At 49.9% G+C, this 19,373-nt stretch overlaps 12 protein-coding genes across 12 annotated transcripts; 8 read left to right on the top strand and 4 right to left on the bottom strand.

Annotated features, from left to right (window-relative positions):
* Window positions 1-290: 290 nt before the first annotated feature.
* N7481_004305 (uncharacterized protein) lies at window positions 291-476 on the top strand (the record flags this gene model as incomplete). Its single annotated transcript, XM_057263524.1, has 1 exon — window positions 291-476. One exon carries the CDS (start codon window positions 291-293, stop codon window positions 474-476), a length of 186 nt encoding a protein of 61 aa, XP_057125185.1.
* Window positions 477-952: 476 nt separating this feature from the next.
* N7481_004306 (uncharacterized protein) lies at window positions 953-1,271 on the top strand (the record flags this gene model as incomplete). Its single annotated transcript, XM_057263525.1, has 2 exons — window positions 953-1,092; window positions 1,199-1,271. The coding sequence occupies 2 exons, from the start codon at window positions 953-955 to the stop codon at window positions 1,269-1,271; spliced, it is 213 nt and encodes a 70-aa protein (XP_057125186.1).
* Window positions 1,272-3,068: 1,797 nt separating this feature from the next.
* N7481_004307 (uncharacterized protein) lies at window positions 3,069-3,818 on the top strand (the record flags this gene model as incomplete). Its single annotated transcript, XM_057263526.1, has 1 exon — window positions 3,069-3,818. One exon carries the CDS (start codon window positions 3,069-3,071, stop codon window positions 3,816-3,818), a length of 750 nt encoding a protein of 249 aa, XP_057125187.1.
* Window positions 3,819-3,859: 41 nt separating this feature from the next.
* N7481_004308 (SWAP/Surp domain-containing protein) lies at window positions 3,860-5,509 on the top strand (the record flags this gene model as incomplete). Its single annotated transcript, XM_057263527.1, has 1 exon — window positions 3,860-5,509. The coding sequence occupies one exon, from the start codon at window positions 3,860-3,862 to the stop codon at window positions 5,507-5,509; it is 1,650 nt and encodes a 549-aa protein (XP_057125188.1).
* A 362-nt stretch (window positions 5,510-5,871) lies between these two features.
* N7481_004309 (nuclear transport factor 2 family protein) lies at window positions 5,872-6,843 on the top strand (the record flags this gene model as incomplete). Its single annotated transcript, XM_057263528.1, has 6 exons — window positions 5,872-5,878; window positions 6,075-6,092; window positions 6,243-6,307; window positions 6,402-6,473; window positions 6,571-6,669; window positions 6,730-6,843. 6 exons carry the CDS (start codon window positions 5,872-5,874, stop codon window positions 6,841-6,843), a joined length of 375 nt encoding a protein of 124 aa, XP_057125189.1.
* A 290-nt stretch (window positions 6,844-7,133) lies between these two features.
* Window positions 7,134-8,177, bottom strand: N7481_004310 (PQ-loop repeat-containing protein; the record flags this gene model as incomplete). Its single annotated transcript, XM_057263529.1, has 3 exons — window positions 7,134-7,734; window positions 7,793-8,050; window positions 8,110-8,177. The coding sequence occupies 3 exons, from the start codon at window positions 8,175-8,177 to the stop codon at window positions 7,134-7,136; spliced, it is 927 nt and encodes a 308-aa protein (XP_057125190.1).
* Window positions 8,178-8,725: 548 nt separating this feature from the next.
* On the bottom strand, window positions 8,726-10,487 carry ish1 (double-strand break repair enhancer MSC1; the record flags this gene model as incomplete). Its single annotated transcript, XM_057263530.1, has 5 exons — window positions 8,726-9,200; window positions 9,252-10,031; window positions 10,088-10,235; window positions 10,301-10,351; window positions 10,403-10,487. The coding sequence occupies 5 exons, from the start codon at window positions 10,485-10,487 to the stop codon at window positions 8,726-8,728; spliced, it is 1,539 nt and encodes a 512-aa protein (XP_057125191.1).
* Window positions 10,488-11,465: 978 nt separating this feature from the next.
* Window positions 11,466-12,533, top strand: N7481_004312 (uncharacterized protein; the record flags this gene model as incomplete). Its single annotated transcript, XM_057263531.1, has 1 exon — window positions 11,466-12,533. The coding sequence occupies one exon, from the start codon at window positions 11,466-11,468 to the stop codon at window positions 12,531-12,533; it is 1,068 nt and encodes a 355-aa protein (XP_057125192.1).
* Window positions 12,534-13,100: 567 nt separating this feature from the next.
* Window positions 13,101-14,225, top strand: N7481_004313 (ankyrin repeat domain-containing protein; the record flags this gene model as incomplete). Its single annotated transcript, XM_057263532.1, has 1 exon — window positions 13,101-14,225. The coding sequence occupies one exon, from the start codon at window positions 13,101-13,103 to the stop codon at window positions 14,223-14,225; it is 1,125 nt and encodes a 374-aa protein (XP_057125193.1).
* Window positions 14,226-15,407: 1,182 nt separating this feature from the next.
* N7481_004314 (cytochrome b5-like heme/steroid binding domain-containing protein) lies at window positions 15,408-16,132 on the bottom strand (the record flags this gene model as incomplete). The annotated part of the gene is made up of 4 exons (XM_057263533.1): window positions 15,408-15,638; window positions 15,722-15,959; window positions 16,033-16,057; window positions 16,120-16,132. The coding sequence occupies 4 exons, from the start codon at window positions 16,130-16,132 to the stop codon at window positions 15,408-15,410; spliced, it is 507 nt and encodes a 168-aa protein (XP_057125194.1).
* Window positions 16,133-16,842: 710 nt separating this feature from the next.
* Window positions 16,843-18,443, top strand: N7481_004315 (uncharacterized protein; the record flags this gene model as incomplete). The annotated part of the gene is made up of 2 exons (XM_057263534.1): window positions 16,843-16,988; window positions 17,051-18,443. 2 exons carry the CDS (start codon window positions 16,843-16,845, stop codon window positions 18,441-18,443), a joined length of 1,539 nt encoding a protein of 512 aa, XP_057125195.1.
* Window positions 18,444-18,920: 477 nt separating this feature from the next.
* On the bottom strand, window positions 18,921-19,281 carry N7481_004316 (translation machinery-associated protein 7; the record flags this gene model as incomplete). The annotated part of the gene is made up of 3 exons (XM_057263535.1): window positions 18,921-19,018; window positions 19,079-19,168; window positions 19,260-19,281. 3 exons carry the CDS (start codon window positions 19,279-19,281, stop codon window positions 18,921-18,923), a joined length of 210 nt encoding a protein of 69 aa, XP_057125196.1.
* Window positions 19,282-19,373: the final 92 nt, after the last annotated feature.

Below are 19,373 nucleotides of genomic sequence, written 5' to 3' on the forward strand. Positions count from 1 at the left end.
AGGGACCCTTTCACTGGGCATGATCGACTTGGGACCTCCTCCGTGTGCGCTACAGCCACTAGGGCGACCGGACTAGCGACTAGATCCTCCTTTGACCTGCACGCGGTGGGTCTGGGCATCGCCACCACCCACCCCGGCTTGGGAAACAACGCAGTCTCTGATGTAGTCACCGGAATTGGTCTAGACATTGGATTGGTCTTAGTCTCAGCCTTGTCTGGCCTTTGTATCTGCCATTTCGTGTGTTTACGAGTATCTCCCCCAGATGGCTCATTATAATCTCATCACCTACAATGACCCTCCCCAAGCACTTTCCAGGCCCCCAATCTCCCAAATCTAAACCCGAGGGACCGATACGAACCGACTCTCACCGTATGACGGTGGATCACAACTCTACACAGCCAACGGTTCTCAACATCGCGTTCCGCTCGGCAAGTCATGGCCAAAACTTGGCTGCCAGCAAACCCACTGGCGTGTGAAAAACTCAATCTTGGCCAACTGGGGGGTTTTCCACCATCGACCTCTTACATGCAGCCCTGCTGGGCATGGCGGATATCTCGGATCTTGCATATGAACACAGCCGGACTAATTGTTAGCCGTGTAGTAACGGAGTACTATTCATTCGACTTATTTTTAGGGCTCTGGATGTGGTCTATGTACACTGAAACTGCGTAAAAGAAAATAAAACACAACATAACATAACATAACATACCACAATTACTCTTTCTCTCGTTCGCGACCGATACTCGGCTTAGGCACAGAGTCTCTGTTTCCACCAAGCCCCAGATCCCGTTTCATCTCTGCATCCCCTGATCCATACATAACCTGATCGCGAAAATCGCTGTCGGTTAACTAGAAATCCTGACGGAGGACCCGTGGAACGAGTTAAAATAGCATCTGGAAAAAGACGGGGCTACCGCCAAGAATAGTTTAGGGCTTTCGGCTCCCTCCCGACATGGAGTTCGCGGACTTGTGTGTCTGGGCTGGATCCTGGCCGAGTCCTGGCGCACAAGCTCGCCGCCGTGAAACTTCGGGCGATGACGGCGTTTCAGCTCCTTTGCTGTTGCTGAGCGACTCAACATGCCTCAACGCGGGGTATGAATCAGGTGTGCGTAACGCAGGGCCCGCATCCAGGAACGGCTCCATAATTTCCATAATTTTTTCTTTCAAATGGGCCTCGATCGACCTCACTGTCTTACAGCCGACAGAGGCCTGGACCGATGTTTGTTGTCTGGACCATCTATCTCATCGTCACAGGTAGCCCCGGCGCTTAGATGTGTCTAGTTGCCCAATACTGCTCACTTCTTTGGCCAGAGCTCAGGATGCGGAGAAGTGTCCCGATTGAGTGACTCTTCTGGCTGCGTGCGTACGATGATGTGATGCCACGATGTGATGGGCCATGGCGCCTGCCCACAAAGGATCGATTGGTCCACGTTCAAGAGTACCAGCCCTATGTAAATCTTGGTTATTGGGTCTGAAATATCACTTCCGAATGATTCAGCAGCTCAAGCTCTACGCAAATCAAGTGCAAACGCCCGTTTGGGTTCTCAGTAGCGAAACACTTGTACTATCTAACTGTTGATCTACCAGGGAATTTCTAGAAGCCCATCCTATTCCCTTTCATTTTCACGTTCGTCCATTTGCAAGATATCAGTCGGGATTCTATCAACGAGCCGATGCAATAAGATAAGAGTGACACTTGCCCTAGATTGATACAATGCAGCTCTTAATGTGCAGCGGGTTGCAGAAGGCACCTGAGAATAATCATATTCTTCTTTCCCTTCGCTTCTGACTTGTCAGCTCACCATCGGTATTGCATAGAGTAAACCTCGCGATCCCGGTGCTACATTGATACATAGTAGGTAGCCAAGTAGAACAATGGGAACGATCCTTGTAACCTTTGAAGGAACGAAAATATTTTGAAACGCCTAAATCGTCATCCGGATGAATCAGATTATGGTCAACTAGGCGCGATCTTACGAACTAAGTCCTTTCGCCAACATGAAGATACTGTTACAGATGAACGATATCATAGAGGGAACAACATCGTTTGCGATCCTTTAAACAGGCGTTTAAATTGGACCAAGGAAAGGCGGTGATCATAAAGATCAAACACACCTCGGATATTCACGACATCGAGCTAGAATCAGCACTATGAGAGGGTTCTCCACCCTGTGGCTATCAAGTAATCTAGCGGCCGCAGACGCCTCGAAGTCTTAGCTCGAACATCACCCTAGCGTGGAGTCTCCTCAGTAAATCGGACTTGGAGTCTACATACGAAGGGAATGAAACTCCACTGAATACCGAGCTATGATCGACAGACTAGAGGTAAGCGAACAGGAGCTGTCTTGCTATCATTGGACTGCCCAGGTGGGTATGCAGTTGAGCAATCTTCTTACGAATATGCGTCCGCGGAACTACTAAGGTGGTATCCTACAGGGGGCTCACCTCCACTGTTAAGGTCCGAGGCTTTATATATATATAGTACTAGTATATATATATATTTTTTAAAAAAGGAACATGGAGTATTTCTGCGTCCAAAGGGATTGAAAATTTAGGCAGATACGAACAGAACGCGAGTACGTATGTAGATAAAGACTTTGGTATGTTTTCGCAAGAGAACGTATCAGAGGAATGCGCAAGGGAGACAAGCAAAGCCTCAAGAGGGATTGGATGTTCGGCCCTGTTTTCCCCTCCACTTCCCGTATTCGATACGTGGCCGTCGCGGTATAGATATGAGTAATAGTCGTTGCATATTGTGCCGAGCCTATCTTGCTGGAGTATACGTCAATTTCGCTGCATTGGGGACGCTTTAGAGAACACCCAGGTCCTCTACTGGTAATAGAGTTGACACTCGTGGCCGATTGGTGAGGTTGTAACATGTAAGTATTTGGCGGTCATCCATATAATACCTCGGACTGTGACACCGTTCACCGCTTCCAGCCGGTCGTCACCGCCCGCCCATATTGACAGCCATTTGCTGATCGGGGCTCTAGCTCTCCTGCGCCGGTCCATCATTGTCCATTAGTTGACTGGCCCTCATTCTGCTGCATTCGCAGCACCTTTGCGATATGTCGGACGATACAAAGGGAAAGGCATTTCCTGGTGTCTCTGCCAAACTCTCCGCACTCCCAAAGAAATCGCTATTCGAACGTCAGAAAGCTGATGCTGAAGCTAAACGCGCCCGCGAAAAAGCCGAAACCGCCGCCGTGTACGAAGACTTTGTGAAGTCATTTGAAGATGATGTGCCTGAAGGCCCTCGAGCTTCAGATGGGCGGCCGAACACATTTGGAGGAAGGGGCGGTGCATTCGGAGGAGGTCCTCCCCGACGACACTTCACCAACTCTGGACCACGCAGTAGTGGCCCAGGAAGCCTAGGACCACCACCGCCGTCGCTGTCTCGGAAGAGACCTCATGAGGGGTATGTGGCACAGCCACGCGGCCGGGACACTGCTCAAGGAGTGTTGGGATACGACCATTCAGGGCCTGTTTCATCTGGATCCCCGCTCGGATTCCGCAGCCCTTCGGATGATGAAGATGATCGGACTGCTGAAGCAAAGGAGGCCGAGAAGGCTGCCGCCAAACCTACACTATACCTCGCATCACTTCCTCCCGGGACATCGCCGTCTGTTCTGAAATCATTGATCACCTCCCCTCTTGTCGTCGGGAACGTCCACATCCTCCGCCCGCAAAACCAATCCGCAACAGAGCGAAAATCAGTGGCTGCAATCATTACCCTTGCTAGTGATTCGGCAGCCTCAGATATTGATAGCGCCGTGAGCTCGCTTCAAAACAAGTATCTTGGCCGGGGTACTATCTAACGCTCTCCCGTCATCTTTCATCGGCTGCAATTAGCTCAAATATGCCTTCAAATATCAGCATGACAAACAACAGCTCACTCCCTTTCGGCGCAAAGAATATTCAACCCAGCTTTGGAGGAGGACACCTCAGCCGGGCACCACCGCCAGGCTCACATCGCGGGGGCTTTGCGCCCCCGAGTTCATATGGACCAAATCTAGGCCGAACTGTTCCAGCTACACAAGTCGAAGTGAAGGCGCCGGCAGATGTTAAGCAATTACGTTTGATTCACAAAACCTTGGAGAATCTCCTTAATCATGGCCCCGAATTTGAAGCCCTGCTTATGAGCCGACCGGAAGTCCAGAGAGAGGAAAAATGGGCTTGGATTTGGGATGCAAGAAGTCCTGGTGGAGTTTACTATCGCTGGAAGTTATGGCAGGTCATCACAAACCCCCGGTCTCACGGTAATCGAAAGTCAAAGAGTCAAAAGCCGTCGTCTGTTTTTGAGGATGGAGCCCGCTGGTTTCCCCCGGAAAGAGATATCAAATTCGAGTTCACAACACGCCTTGACGAAATTATCTCTGATGAAGACTACAACTCTTCCGACGAGGAGCAGTCGGATGGTGAAGATGAACGACGAAATCTTGGAGGAGCACCGCCTTCAGAGGGAGGGAATGGCCCAAATGATGGAACCGGGTACATGAACCCGTTACAAAAGGCCAAGCTCACTCATCTACTCGCTCGCCTACCGACAACCCATGCTAGACTCCGACGAGGCGATATCGCGCGGACTACTGCTTTTGCCATCGAACACGCAGGACTGGGTGCCGACGAAGTTGTTGATATGATTGTCCTGAATATTCTCAATCCACTGGCATATACTGGTGCCAACCCTGACCGAGATTTGGAAAATGATGCGGCAAATCGGGAGAGTCACGAAAAAGATAATGATAACCCCTCTAAAGGAAAAATGGACCTCTCTGCCGCCAAATTGGTCGGGTTATACACCATCTCGGATATCCTCTCATCATCAGCCACTAGTGGGGTTCGCCATGCCTGGCGATATCGGCAGCTTTTCGAATCAGCCTTACGCTCGCAGAAAGTCTTTGAACACCTTGGTCGACTTGAGAAAGACCTTCATTGGGGACGACTCAAGGCAGAGAAATGGAAGCGGAGCGTGGGGACCCTACTTCACCTCTGGGAAGGGTGGTGTGTTTTTCCGCAGTCAAGTCACGAGCATTTTGTCCAGATGTTTGAGCAACCACCTCTCACCGACGAAGAGTTACAAAAAGAAAAGGAGAAGGCAGAAGTTGAACAAACCAGTAACGCCTTTTCTAAGAAAAAGAACCGATGGAAGACGGTTGACGATGAAGACCCGGGATCCAGTTATTTCGATCAAAGTGGGCCATCCGAGATAGAAAACGCAGCTCATCAGGCACCTGGCAGGGCGTACCCCGCCGAAGACGAATCGATGAGCGACATCGATGGCGTTCCCATGGAGGACAGTGATTTGGAGATGCCCGACGAAGGAGAGCCGATGGAGGAAGAAAGGACGCCACGAGATAGCGACGTTGTCATGAACCAACCACCAGAGCAGCCCGAAGATGTCACCAGGCAGCAAAATCCAGAAGCAGAAAAACGAGAACCCGCCTCCCGACGTCCTCGAAGACCACGGCCCAAAGCCGAGGACATGTTTGCGTCAGACTCGGAGTGAGTTGTTCGCGCAGGGTGTGGTAAGGTAGAGATAGCAACGAACGCAATGATACGAAGTCCTTCGCAGGATTATTTAAATAGCATTCTGCCCCCCCATGCGTAGTAACAGGTCTTTCCATAGCAATTACTTTCATAGTACTACTAGTAAATAGATCTATCTACTACTAGTACCTACTAGTTACTGTACTACTAGTATACGACTTGGGCAAGCAGCCAGGCAGCCAGGCAGCAACGGCAGAATTCGAGCCCCACAGAGGACATCGCCCCTCCCGCATCAACAAATACCTTTCTCAGCACTCTGCCCTCCCAGCTTTCTATACAGTCATATCTCCTCTCACATTTTTTCAACCTTCTCTCTACAAAATGGCCGGTAAGTCTCACAATTTGTGAAGTCTCCATATTCCACCTTGATTATTTTACCCCTCTATGCGCGTGGGGTACTTGCATCCCACCTCGCTGGCGAGAATGGATTGCGCCATGCAAGATAGAGCAGCAACCAGATGGATATGAAGACATACAGTTATATACAAAGAAGCAGCATTGACTAACATAATTCTCCAACCTAGACTTCACCGCTGTCGCTCGTACGTGGCCCTCCGTCCTCTATTCCCGATGCGCCCGCGCACAATCCCTGCCCCGCGCCGGGGAGAGAGGCCTTCTCCTCAAACGGCCAATGAAGCCGTCGTTCCCCGTTTGCGAGCCATATATCTGACCAATGACCTTCAACTTTACAGAACAGTTCGTTGAGTTCTACTACCAGACCTTCGACTCCAACCGCGGCGGTCTGGCTCCTCTCTACGTAAGATCTTATGTCCCGCCCCGTGCGCCGCGAACCTCCCAGCGGCAATTGATCTAGTGAGCTTTGGTTACTAATTACGATTATTCTGAAATAGCGTGATAACTCGATGCTCACCTTCGAGACCTCCTCCGTCCAGGGTACCGCCGGCATCGTCGAGAAGCTTACCGTTCGTCCTCCCCCATTCCATTCAGCTTGAACCTTCCAGCGAGTTCTCGCACCACCAACAGGAAGCAGATATACTAATATCTATCTCCAATCAATAGAGCCTTCCCTTCCAGCAGGTGCGCCACCAGATTGCCACCTTTGACGCCCAGCCTTCTAGCGAGGGAGGCATCGTTGTCTTGGTTACCGGTGGTCTGCTTGTGCGTCAACTAAGTCCAATCTCTAACTCACGAATCGCCAATACTGACGCTTTGAAATAGGTTGATGAGGAGCAGAAGCCCATGAGCTATACCCAGTGCTTCAACCTCCAACCCGATGGCCAGGGCAGCTTCTTTGTCCTGAACGACGTCTTCCGTCTGATCTACGCTGCATAAAAAAGGGCGTGCGTACGAACAAGATTATTTTGCAACGACGCGATGACGGGGGACAGGGATTTACTTTGCAGAGTGGGCGAGGGGACTGTAGCCTAGTTATTGGCATTTTTTAAACCCATACGGGATGCTCCTGGATAAGATACAAGTCGAACGTATCAAATATTCTCATTTTGGACCTCCACTGCTTCATTGTACTTTGTCTTTTATTTTCTGTGCTATCCAACGGGCTATAGAAAACGTGAGATTGTAACATCTACCAGTACATCTACCAGATCCAAGTCGTAAGCTTACTACTGACTCTGCAGAAGCGGAGTCTCTTCAGACGGCCGCTCCGCATCCACCGATTCCCGTGCAGCAGGCGTCTCAGGCCGTTCAGAGGCCGTCCCATTGGACGGGGCGTCGGTTTCATCAGTCTGGTGCTTTCCTTTCCCGTTCGGGCCAAAGTATTCAAAATAGATAGCCATCGCCAACAGTGTTCCCTGTAGACATGCAGTCACCACCAACACGCCCCATATACTCCAGCCCTTCAGTCCTTCCCGTGCTGCCAGACTGGAGGCCCAGATCAAACTACCGGGGGTTTGAATGCACATCATCGGGATGCTGAGACTCCCCACGCAGCGAAGCCGAAAGGTAGTGTAGATCTGCGGGAAGTACTGAATAGACGCGAGGACAGCAGCGAGAATGCCGAGGAAGTTGGCCCAGGACTGCATGGCGGACGGATTCTGGAGGGCAAAGGCGACGGATAGGATGACTGTCACCAGAGCATGGAGGATGCAGATGGCACTTATGGACAAGGCGGTGCGATAGGTGTGGCCATTCGTCGAGGACACGGGGCTGACAGGGTCGGTCGGGGAGGTCGCGCGAGGGAAATAGATTACAAAGAGAAGAAGACTGCGGGCAGTGAGTGAGTGATTAGAGTCGCTCGACATCGGTAGCAAAGTGAGCTTACATGGAGAAGAAGCAAAGCCATTGCATGCCCACCTGGAACACGCCCAGTAGGCCTGCGAAGCAGGCCATCCCGCTAATCTGCTGGCAGCACCCGACATCCTGCGATGTCTTAGGGAAGACTAGGATATTCGCAAATGCCGACGTGCCTGACGTTGTTCCCAGTAGAATGAAGTAGGGCGATATGCCGAAGGAGCTTTTGCGTGATATGATACGGGCATGCTGGGGAAGGTAGGAGAAGAGGATACCAAAAATGATCAAGCTGGGGTCGTAGTTAGTGGATGGGATTCTTTCGAGAGATAGTCGACAGAGGGACATTACACAGAAAGAATGGGTTGGAAAATGCCAGGCGAGGCCAGCTCGCGGCAGTGTGGCGTGAGGGGATCCATGGGGTGTAGTGTAGGTCGTTAAGGATGGCAGGTCGGGGGTGGAGTGAGAGTTATGGAGCTGCTCGGGATGACGTCGCGGGTTACCACAAGGTGGCGGCCGCCCTTTGTGACAGGGATTTCCGGATATTCAAGCTATTCTTATGCTGGGTCTTCACACTTCACAGGGGGAACTCTAGTGTACTTCACAGACAAATAAGTGTACCTTTTGGTTTATCTGCAGGAGTGACTGAGAAGACGAGGGAACAGGGGGGGAACAAGCGTGCCTGGTCAGGGTGGCCCCGCATCGAACTAGCGCCGAGCCAAATTCACACTCCCATTCTACTTCTACGAGTAGGTGGTTGTTCCAACAGGCTGACCTGTAGCTTGATTGGGAGGATAACTACGTATTATTGACACGCCAACATCAAAGTAAGCTCCCGAAATAAAATAGAAAATCCCGAAGAAAGCCTCAACGAAAAATCAGAAATCATATCGTCGTGATCAAAGAAAAGTCAATGAACGAAAGCGCACGCCATATCACAGCTCCACTTTCCTATTCATCTAGCTTTTTACAGCTCTCCACGCAGTCGCTGCGTCTCATCCGAGACCTTCTCGCGTACCTTCTCAGCCGCTTCCTGGCCCTGCGCGCGACCACCGGAAGCTCCAATCTTGACTTGATCCAGAGCCCAATGCAAAGTATCCATGAACTTGGCGTAGATCGTCTCAGATGGGGTGGTGGTTCCATATCTGAAATATGTGGCGTGGCGTCGGGCTGCTGCGCGGAGCTCATTGATGCTCGAGCCCTGGTATGCTGGAATTCCATATGAGTCAAGATACTGTTTGATATCGGACTGCGACCACTGGTCAAAGGTGGTTTCCTTGACGGAGCCGGTGGCTTGGGCAATTGCTGAGGTGGCAGATGCGTAATGCTGGCCGCCAGCCTTGGAGGCCTTTGCGTACGAGTCCTTGGCGTGCTTGATCAGCTCCTCGCGAGAGGCATCGGCTTTCTTTGCGGCCTTCGCATTCATCGCAGAGAGATATTTGCTAGGAAATTATGTTAGAGCAACCCTAATCGAGGTCGGTAAGATCCCTTACAGTAGATGTTCCTTGTCCCATGTATCAAAGTTGTATTGGTTGAATCCACCAGCGGCCTTGTGGGCGTTGGCGCGAACCTTCGCAATGAGCTCATCACGCTTGCCATTTTGGGGAACAGGAACGCCTCGGGCATCCAGGAACGCCTTGAGGCGGGAATCCGACCACAACTTAATTGCAACGTTGAACTCATGCTCGGCCTTCAGCTTCGCGTCCTCGGTAGCTCGGGCATATTCGTTTCCAGCTCTTGTAGTAGCGGCACCAACTGTATCCGCGGCGGCAGCGGAAGCACTGGCAGCTTTGTCGACGAGGTAGGCGCGGTGCTTACGGGCAAGGGCAATGAGTTCATTGCGCTTAGAACCTTGGGGCACCTTGACATTGTGTTCGTCAAAGAATTCCTTCAACTTAGAATCAGACCAGGCATTGAAAAGCTCATCGCTCAGTGATGCCTGAGCAGCTTGAGCAGATGCGGCAGCCGATGCTGAGATAGATTTGGCCTGAAGGCTAGCCAGGCGAGAGTTGCGACGCACGGAAGCAATAAGCTTGTCACGGCTCGTAGGCTGGGGAGCAGGCCATCCGCGCTCATCAAGCCACCCCTTGAGGTCCGACTCGGTCCATTGTTCGTACAGCCAGTTACCGGGATAAGCTGCGGTCTCGCCGGCCTTTTTTGCGACCAGTTCGTAGTTCTCGCGTGCGGCCTTGACCAGTGCGTCGTGCTTGCGGGGCTGGGGTGCAGGAATGCCGTGGCGATCAAGGAATGCCTTCAACTGCGAATCCGACCAACTGCCATCCAAGTTAATTACGGTTCACATTGTCAAGAAAGGCGGAAAGTATCTTACGTATCAAAGACCCATTCCTTCGCGTAGTAAAATTCGTCGGAGACTTGGTCTGCAGCATTACCGAGGGGCTTTTGCACTCGGCTATCCCAGTTGGTTTTCACAAGATTTTCGAGATCCCTGCGGTCGGCAGGGCTAGGGTAGGGGATATCTGTTTGAACTAAGTCAATGTTGCTTGCCAGGTAAGTTGGAAGGACGATGACTGGTCATCCCTACCATGATCTGAGAGCCATCGCTCAAGCTCAGTTTCGTGCCATTTGTTGTAGACTAGGACGATGTTAGTACCCATCGATGGATGTGTATCTTGAGGCGACGCACCAGCTTTGCTCCACCAACTCGAAGCTGCAACAACTTCGGTGGTGGCGAGTAAAAATACCAGACCTGAGGCCAGGTGGAATCTCATGTTGATGGTTGTTGGACTTAAGCTATTTATCAAAGTAGCTGGAGGTGGAAGCTAGGTTAGTATAGTGTAACTGTGGGTCGGGTAAGTTCAAAGTGAAGTTCGACGTACTGGCAATAGGTGAAGAAGGGAAAATTTTAAGGCCAGGCGCACGGAGGTTTTAAATATGAGCGCCCGGATCGTGATGAAAGGGGCAACCATTGGAGTTGGAACAGAACAGGGTGTAGACAGGGAAAAAGCATTGAGCAGGGATGATCGCGCAGTGACGTAGTGGGAACAATTTGGCTGGTTGGCTTGGCGGGGCCCAGGTCTGGTACATGATTCATCAGGCTGGGACTATTTCAAGTTCCCATTCTTCCCCAAATTCACATTCGCGTCATCGCCTTTTGTTTTCTACTTCGCTTTACTTTGTTAGATATCACCGCCGCCTTCAGCCCGAATTTGTCCTCGTATTGTGGTGGTTCTGTGTCTTGCGTTTCGAAGTAGAGACAGAACCGAGCGAGTATATAGGCTTGATGTATCGAGATATCTAATAATTCGGTATAAACTTACCATCAATACGCTCTCAGAAGTCTTATTTCAACAGAGGCCCTATATCTTGTTCTTCACGAGTCCGAGTCGGAGTTGTCTTCTCTTCTCGTCTACCGATCGAGGCACCAAATGGTATACATCGCCAACCGACCAATCAGCATTTAGAACTCCACAGCGGCTCCGAGGAACGCCGCTTTCGGTCACCATTGTAACCTCCATGCCTTCTAGATTGATCAATCACTATGGTTTAAAGTTTCTGGTGTGGGCTTATACTAAATTCGTAGTGGGATAAGCTGTGGTAGGTTACATGACAACCATTTTGACGGCTGCGGTGATTACTACTTCAACCTTGGAAGCTCCTAGGGTCCACGAGATGGATGTTTATATAAGTATTGCTCGAAATGCCCCTGAGTTACAATTCGAGTTCTACTTGGGGCAGCACTGGCAGTCATGCTTCAAAGTACCGTGACTTCAAGTTCGCGACCCGATGATTTCATGAGCAAGAAGCTTGTAGCTTTCTGCTTATTTTCTATTGGATTCACTGTCTGGCTTTTATTTGGAGCACCACCGCCAAACACCTTGAACATTCCCGATATTGAAGCAGATCAGCAGCAACAATCTATCTACAAGGGTCGGCACGCGATCAGTACCTTCTTAACTTCAAAGGCTGATGAAGCCGAAACCGAAATTGACAACGATGACGGAAACTTTGTGAGCACCCGCATTCTGGTCTACCAGCTGCTTCATTCGCCGAGCACGAAGCTACGGGACCCAGTACCTATCATTGTTTTGGTCACTCCGGAGGTTCGCGAGGCTAAACGCCATAGATTGCGAGAAGATGGAGCGATTGTCATTGAGGTGGACCATGCAACCCACAGCATGCCAGTGACGCCCTCACGGTGGTCGGAAATGGCGACAAAGCTGCGCCTCTTCGATCCAACCGTAATCCCATACGAGACAGTCCTTTTTCTCGAGGCCGATATCGTTCTCACACGACCCATCGATCGTATTTTTCTGGATCCAAGCACTGAGCCGGCGGAGACAGACAAGACGATCATTGATAACTCGGAGCTAGGGAAGCCGCCGGCAAAATTTGTGATGGCCGCATCGGCCGAGTCGTTCCAGCGTGAACATGAATACCCATTCTTGGATCGCGAGAAAACGGTGCGACATTTCAATGGTGGAGTCTTCATCTATTCACCTTCATCAGAGCTCTTTCAGTTCTATACCAACCTCTTGAACCTCCCTGAATTATACTATATGGGCGTTCCGGATCAAGATCTCCTCAACCATGCGCATCGCTGGGGAGGACCGATGCCGTGGAGACGACTCCACTGGTCCTGGTATATCAACTGGTCCAACGACAATGATTTGAATGGGAAAATGGCGCTTTTGAATGCAAAATGGTGGGGATCGGGTATGAGGACCCCTGCTGTTGAGCAATTCGCTCTTGCCCGCCGTTGGGAGATGGAGGGATTCTGGATGGGCAAGGCGCACTCCAGTTCCTCCGGGGAATAACTATTTCACATAAAGTTGTAACATCCTGCAGCTACCTCGATCATGTCTTTGTATCATTGATTATTTGCATCAAAATTATACTAGTATCACACGTATCACACTTTACCTATCTACTAGTAGATAACTAAGTAAGATACCCAAGTACCCTAGGGTAGGGTAGGATAACCAATGTTTATATCTACTACAGTACTGACATACTAGGCAGAAGCGTGTTTCTAAACCGAAGCAAGAGTGCCTCAGGGTGGTCACCAAAGCTCTCCAATGGTGCCCAGGTGACTTCCTTCACTTCCTTCACTTCTTTCCAACTTTTCTGCACCTGCCACTTCATCTTCTACCACTTCACCCTGTTTAGATAGTAACCTATGCATTCCCATTTCAACTTGAGCGCCATCATGGATAATAACAATGCAAGTCATCCATCGTCTTCTGCTATCCTGAGACGGATGTTTATTTCTAACCTCACTTTCATTCCAGTCTTCCTCCGTCGCTTTCCAGGCTCAAGGGGTTGAGCTCAATTCACCCATTTATCGTCTGCCGAACGAAGTTTTTCTCCACCTCGCCGACACGATGAATAACAGCGGCATCGCTGTATTGGCCAGAACAAACCGATTTTTTTATGCGCTTCTCAACCCCGTGCTGTATGCTAAAGATGCTCAAACTGGTTCCTGCGCTCTGGTCTTTGCCGTTGAAAACGGTCTCATGAGGACCGCACAACTGTCACTTTCCAAAGAAGCCGATGCAGATGCTAGAGAAGGCTATGTTTTGATGAAGGCCCTGGAGAATCGAAACATTGATATGCTCCGGCTGCTTCTAGATGCCGGGGCAGATCCGAATGGCCGTCACTGGGGAAACACATCTCCTCTGTTGTGGTATCTCAAACCCAAAGACCGGAACTTGTTCAACATCCCAGCGCTCCATGAAGACCGAACTCAAGAAGCTGCGTCAGATCTCGCTAGAAGACGCTGCATGGAGCACCGTCGCAAATTAACCAAGACTCCTCTGCTTAGACTCATGCTGGATCACGAAAGTAGCCACAAAATTGATGTTACGACCCCGGGTCCCCGTGGCTCTACTCCGTTGCACTACGCTGCTTACTTTGACTACCATGAAGTTGCGGAACGCTTGATTCAGCTGGGAGCTGATGTTGACGCGACTGATTATGATCTGCAAACACCACTTTTCAACGCTGTTTTGAGCCATTCGATCAGAACAGCTGAGGTCTTGTTGAATCACGGCGCTTTTGTCGATGCTCAGCCCGGGATTGATAACTCCACGCCTCTTCACAACTCAATAAGCTACGGGATACCCAACAATAGGATGGCAGCGCTTCTGCTAGAATCGGGCGCTGATATCTCAACACCCGATAGACTCGGGAACACCCCATTGCATGAAGCTGCGTCCTCAGGTGATTTCCATACTGCACATCGATTGCTTGAGAGGCACGTGGAGATAGAGCCATTGAACCATCGAGGTGAAACCCCAATTCAAATTGCAGCGACCAGAAAACACATCACAATCGTTCAATTGTTGCTGCAGCATGATCCCGATCCTGTCTGTCGAGGTTTGTTTCAAGATCTCGACCTAAAAACCTATGGTCAACCACAGGCGTTGCTTCTCTTAGCCCAGAAGCAACTTAACGGACAGCTTCTAGCTGCTACTGCTAGAGCTATTTTCCATGATATCATGGCTTAAGGGATTATGCAATAAATACCTTGGCCAGCAGAGACACTATCGTTATTCAGGTTGTAATTGACTCTCAAGTTCATACTTTTTTTGATCAAAAGCAGTCCCCAGTAGATACCAGTAGGGTACTTTGTAGATGACCGACTATAATCGTAGTGGTAGCTACTACTCTAATGCCAGTAGGTATCAAAGAAACGACCAGTAGCGGAGATGGGGCCCGGAGATGAGGCCCGGAGATGAGGCCCGGAGATGGGGCCCTGACCACGTTTAGTATATAAAAGGTTCTAAGACACGATAGTCACAGCAATGTTTAAATCAATATAGTAGTATTCTCATTGAAAATTCCAAGTCAGATTCAAATCAGTAGTTTTTTAAATACAGTATCCAGGCATCTATAATTACATTTCCCACTGGCATTACTACCAGTATTTATATTTACAAAGCGAACATGAAGGGGATTATAACACACCATAATGCCTAGATATTAATTACTAAAGAAAAGAAGAATGTGCGTTTAGAAAGTAAACTTTGAAGCAATGTGTGCTTGCTTGAAGACAAACACCAAGATACTTGCAAAAGAGAGGGTGTTTTTCTAAGGATGTAGATCAATGAAGAATGCATGTCACCAGATAAGAGAATCACAACATAAGGCAACCAGAGCATAAGATAGTTCATTAAGTACCAAAATGAGTCTGGAAATACTCCGTATGTTGATTCAAATATGCTTATATATAAACGGTACTATTCAATGGCATTCCAGACTTAATTTCGCCGGCGGCAACATGGCCCAGTAACTCGGGCTTGCCAGTGGATATAAATACTAGTATGGCGGTATGTACTAGGAGTACTATGGTAGCGGTTTAGATGGCAGGACAGAATGACTGTACAGGTGGATCGACAATACTAGTATGGTCATAATTATTCTCCGAAATGCTGACAATACAATATACTTGGAGATAACACATATTTTAGCCCTAAAACGAAAACGCGGCTCGGTCTATTTACAATTGAAGCCGTAGATGGAAATCCACTATCCATGCTCCCATATTAAGACCAGGAACAAGCTCGGAGTGGGTTTTCCACAAGTGAAAATGGCGTAGGACACTTGTCATATCGAATCTTTCTTCTTTCCCGCTGTCAATCGCTCAAAAAGCCATTTCATATCGATAATGCTCATGTAGATCTTGTCGATCAAGACTTGGGTGCTTCAGAATCACCCTCAGCCACGAGTTTACCAACCACCAGGTACTTTTCGGAGAAGCGGTCTTCCCACGACTGGAGGTTCTCCAGCTGATCAGCATCCAGATCCTTGAGCTCATCCAATGGAGCTGACAGGTCCTCCGTCAGCATCTCAACATCGAAGCTCTGGTGAGCCAAGCCACGCGAGGCGTCGCGGCCGGCGAAGTTTTCGTAAGGGCCACCCTTTATGATACCGAGCTTGTTAGCAAATCTGTCGTGGAGGGTCTTGATCACATTGAGATCGACGGAGAATAACATCCACCTACCGGTCCATAGAAATTTCGGCTGGGGGACACGTCGAATACACGGCCCCGCACGGCTAGGTATACGGGGCGATCATTCTCGCCGTTGAACTCAATCAAGGTCTTGGGAGTGTAGGTGCGGAAGACAACGGGGGGTGGGCCGCGCGGAAGGCTGATGGCTTGCTTTGGGCGGAAATGGTAGTATACCAGAACGACGAAGAGCGAGAGGAGGATGAGGTTGATGGGTGAGGCGACCGACATGCTGTTTGTGGAAGATTAGTACGGGATTCTCTATCCTTGGGGTGGGTGATTGACGGATCAACGGGATGACGGACACTTCGGCCGGTGGTACAGAATCCTCTGGATTAGGCCTGATTAGTAGAGCTTAAGAGGCCATGGAAGCTGAGCTGAGACATAATTACCAACAGAGGTCATGATGGATGGAATGGCAGGAATGTGATGGAAGGGGATATTTTTGACAGGACGGGAGAACCGATCGGATTCTGCGGAGGAGCTGCAAAGCGGGGAGGCCGATGTCATCGTCCACGTGATACCGCTTATTTGTATGCAGATTTGTTGTTGTACATTGAATCACTAATTTTACATGACTGACTACTGATTATTGAATCATATTCTCCCTTCTATTCATGTCCATTTACGGAGTATTAATAGCCCCTCCAGACTGGCGCCCAAAGCTCCGCTTCTCATATGAAACGTCCTTGCCAACACAGCCCAGTCCCTGAAAGCTCCATGTTTCAACTCCACTCGTCAATCACCCCCATTTTAATTTGTCGCTACCCACTTAGGGTAGCCTAATGATGCCATGGTGGTTTTTGAAGAAGCGCCTTGTTTTTTTTTTTCCCTTGTCCATTCTGACAAGTCTGACAGTCTGACAGTCTGACAACCTACTAACAGAGCCTGACAGCCCAAAGTATCTAACTGGCATTTGGGGTTCAGCTGGTTGGTCGCACCCGCTCTTTGATTCCCGTGGTAAACAAAAAGGGTGGTGTATTGCCAGGCTTCCTTGCTCGTCACCCGTCTTCATTCAGCCTCCTCTCTTCGATTTAGAGAGGATCACATCACAGACCGCAATTCCTTGATCTGCAACAGTCTCTCATCGATTCATCACAACACCGCAGATCAATATGTGGCCTAAAGGACCATTTAGTCGATCGCGACGGCCGGTGGGCAACAACCCCACACCGGATGATATGACGAACGTCTCGGCTTCTGCGGATCCCTCGCTGGTCAACAAGTACTCGTACGCAAAGGACCTGCCCGCCTTGCCAAGGTAAGCGCGCAAACGATCGATCTGATCTGTCCATTTATCCTAATTCCCGTCTTTCGTCGCAGCGCATCTAGATCCTCGTTGGCCCAACAGTCCGCAACAACCCTGCCACTCCCGCGGGGTGGTGCTGACGACACGAGACACTCCGCCGTCTCCCCAGTAGAATCACCAGAACTTGGATCTACAGACAGACGTGATAGTGAAAGCAGCTTCTGCGTCTCGCCGATCAACGAGACGGATCAACCTATTCAACATAACCGCGACAACTCTCGGACCTCTGTCAATGCGCCGCTCCCCCAACTCGATATTTCCCCCTTGGCTTCGGAACCCGCACAGCCTATGCCAAAGGCTGTGCAATTCGCGACACACGAAGATCAAATCCAACCTGGGCGCTGGGACGATTACTCAGGAGAACCGACCGACAGCAACAATGGCAAAACAAGTCAGGTGAACCCGCGTAGCACTACTTTTCACAAGCCCTCCGGATCACACGCATCCAATTTCCTCCACGGGGTTCGAGAGCAACTCCAAACCAAGAAAAAGCTCGCACAGGCTCGCAACCGGATCAGCAGTTTTTCCAAAAACGAATCTCCTATGCAGAAGGACGCTCGAGGCAGATCATCGTCACGCGTGCTCCCATTATCAGAGCATTCCGGTAATCACTCTGGCACGAGAGACGCCAGTCCCCAATTAGACAATACGCTGGGATTCATGCCGACGACCGTAACAACGATCACTGCTGGTGGTCCCCCCAGAACGTTGCCAGAGAGACCGGCCACGGAGTATGCCCACTCGAGCAAACCCCGAGTATATCCGAAACAACTCGAGCAGCCAGAGCAACGAATTCGAGACGAGACTAGTTTTGTCGACACCATACCTGAGAATATGATGAGGCCAACCAGCCGTGGCGCCAGGATTCAACCCACCATGAAGACTTGCGGTCCAAGCGACAGCCCGGATGATAGCCCGCGCGAAAGCTTTCAGCTCGACTCAAAGTCTACGGATGACGTTCCAATTATGTCTAGACGACGACCAGTCCCTATCAATATTCCAGGCATGCCGGTCTCTAAAAAGCCTGTACGGAAACCCACTCCCTCGGAGGTAACCCAGGAGCCGACATTGACTGTTCAGAATCCGATGGAGGACCAGCCGAAGGATGCAGTGGGCCGGATCGAGTCTCTGGAGGCTAAACGGGATGAACTCGCGAAACGCAGACACAACCTGGAAACTGTCATCCATGAATTAACCCGGGTGATCCAGCCCGGTTCCTTCGTATATGACGTGGCTGCGAAGGCCGAAGTGAAGAAGAGTGTGCAGAGCATCGAAAATGAGATTGCGGAGATCAAGCGTGAGGAGCACGAGCTTGGCTTGAAGGTCGCGCGAGCGTGGAGACGGTTGGATGAGAAGGAGAATAATGGCGATGGCAGTAATCTTTGGATTAAGCGCGTCACGAGTTGAGTGTCAACCGAGGAAATGAGAGACGTAGTGCTTCCAAGGTTTCCTTGCGGTGAATGATCCCTATTTCTCCTATTATTCTGATTTGGATACCCCGCGTGCTATTTGGTGATGCTTAATTCCCCAGCGTTCTGTTTCCATTCTTTAGCAAGGGTTCCTGTGTTGTTGTTGTTTCTTTCTAATATCCAAACAATCTCCTCAATCTATAAAATTGGGTCTTCTGACCCTTTTTCCCCCCCCCCCCCTCAAGAAATTATTCAAAAATGTTTGGTATTGATTGATGGCTTATGTATATGCAGGAATGCAGGAGTACATCCAGGGCACTGCTCATGATATTGATTGCTAAAGTAGAGGAATGCCACCCTCTCAAATCGCTCGTAGGTATGGCTCGTTGAGGTCGTGAAAGGGACTGAGCGCCCCTGGAAAAATGGCGGGCGAACATGCGAATGTAGATTTCCCAAGTTCCATTTTCCGATCAACTTATTTCTTGCCCGACTTCTTGATGCCCTGCTGGCCGGTGTTCAGCGGACCCTTCTTGCCCTTGGCCGATTCCATCATGTCCTTCTTGGCCTTGGCGTCTGTGATGTCTCACGTTAGGAAGAGATATCAAAGCATTCTGATATGAGGGCAAAACTTACCGGCTTTGAGCTTCTCGCGATAAGCAATTTCATCCTCGTCCAGTTCCTTCTTGTCCTTCTTGGCGGACTTGAGAGGCTTGACTTTGCCACCTAGTCAAAAAAACGACCGTTAGTCTTGTTATGTTGAAGATGGAATAGAGCATCGGAGGAGGGGAGAGGGAGAGAGACGCATTCCGCATACCTTCTCTGCTTGCGCCACCCATTTTGAGTTGTGAAAATAGATTGAAACGAAAGAGATTTGATCGAAAAAGAGAGGGTTGAGGGGTTGTCAGCGGCGAGGGCAAATGAAAAAAAT

The sequence above is a fragment of the Penicillium waksmanii genome (assembly GCF_028829765.1).
Source record: "Penicillium waksmanii strain IBT 27052 chromosome Unknown utg000004l:1.0-5674109.0:1.0-5678898.0, whole genome shotgun sequence".
Lineage (NCBI taxonomy): Eukaryota > Fungi > Ascomycota > Eurotiomycetes > Eurotiales > Aspergillaceae > Penicillium > Penicillium waksmanii.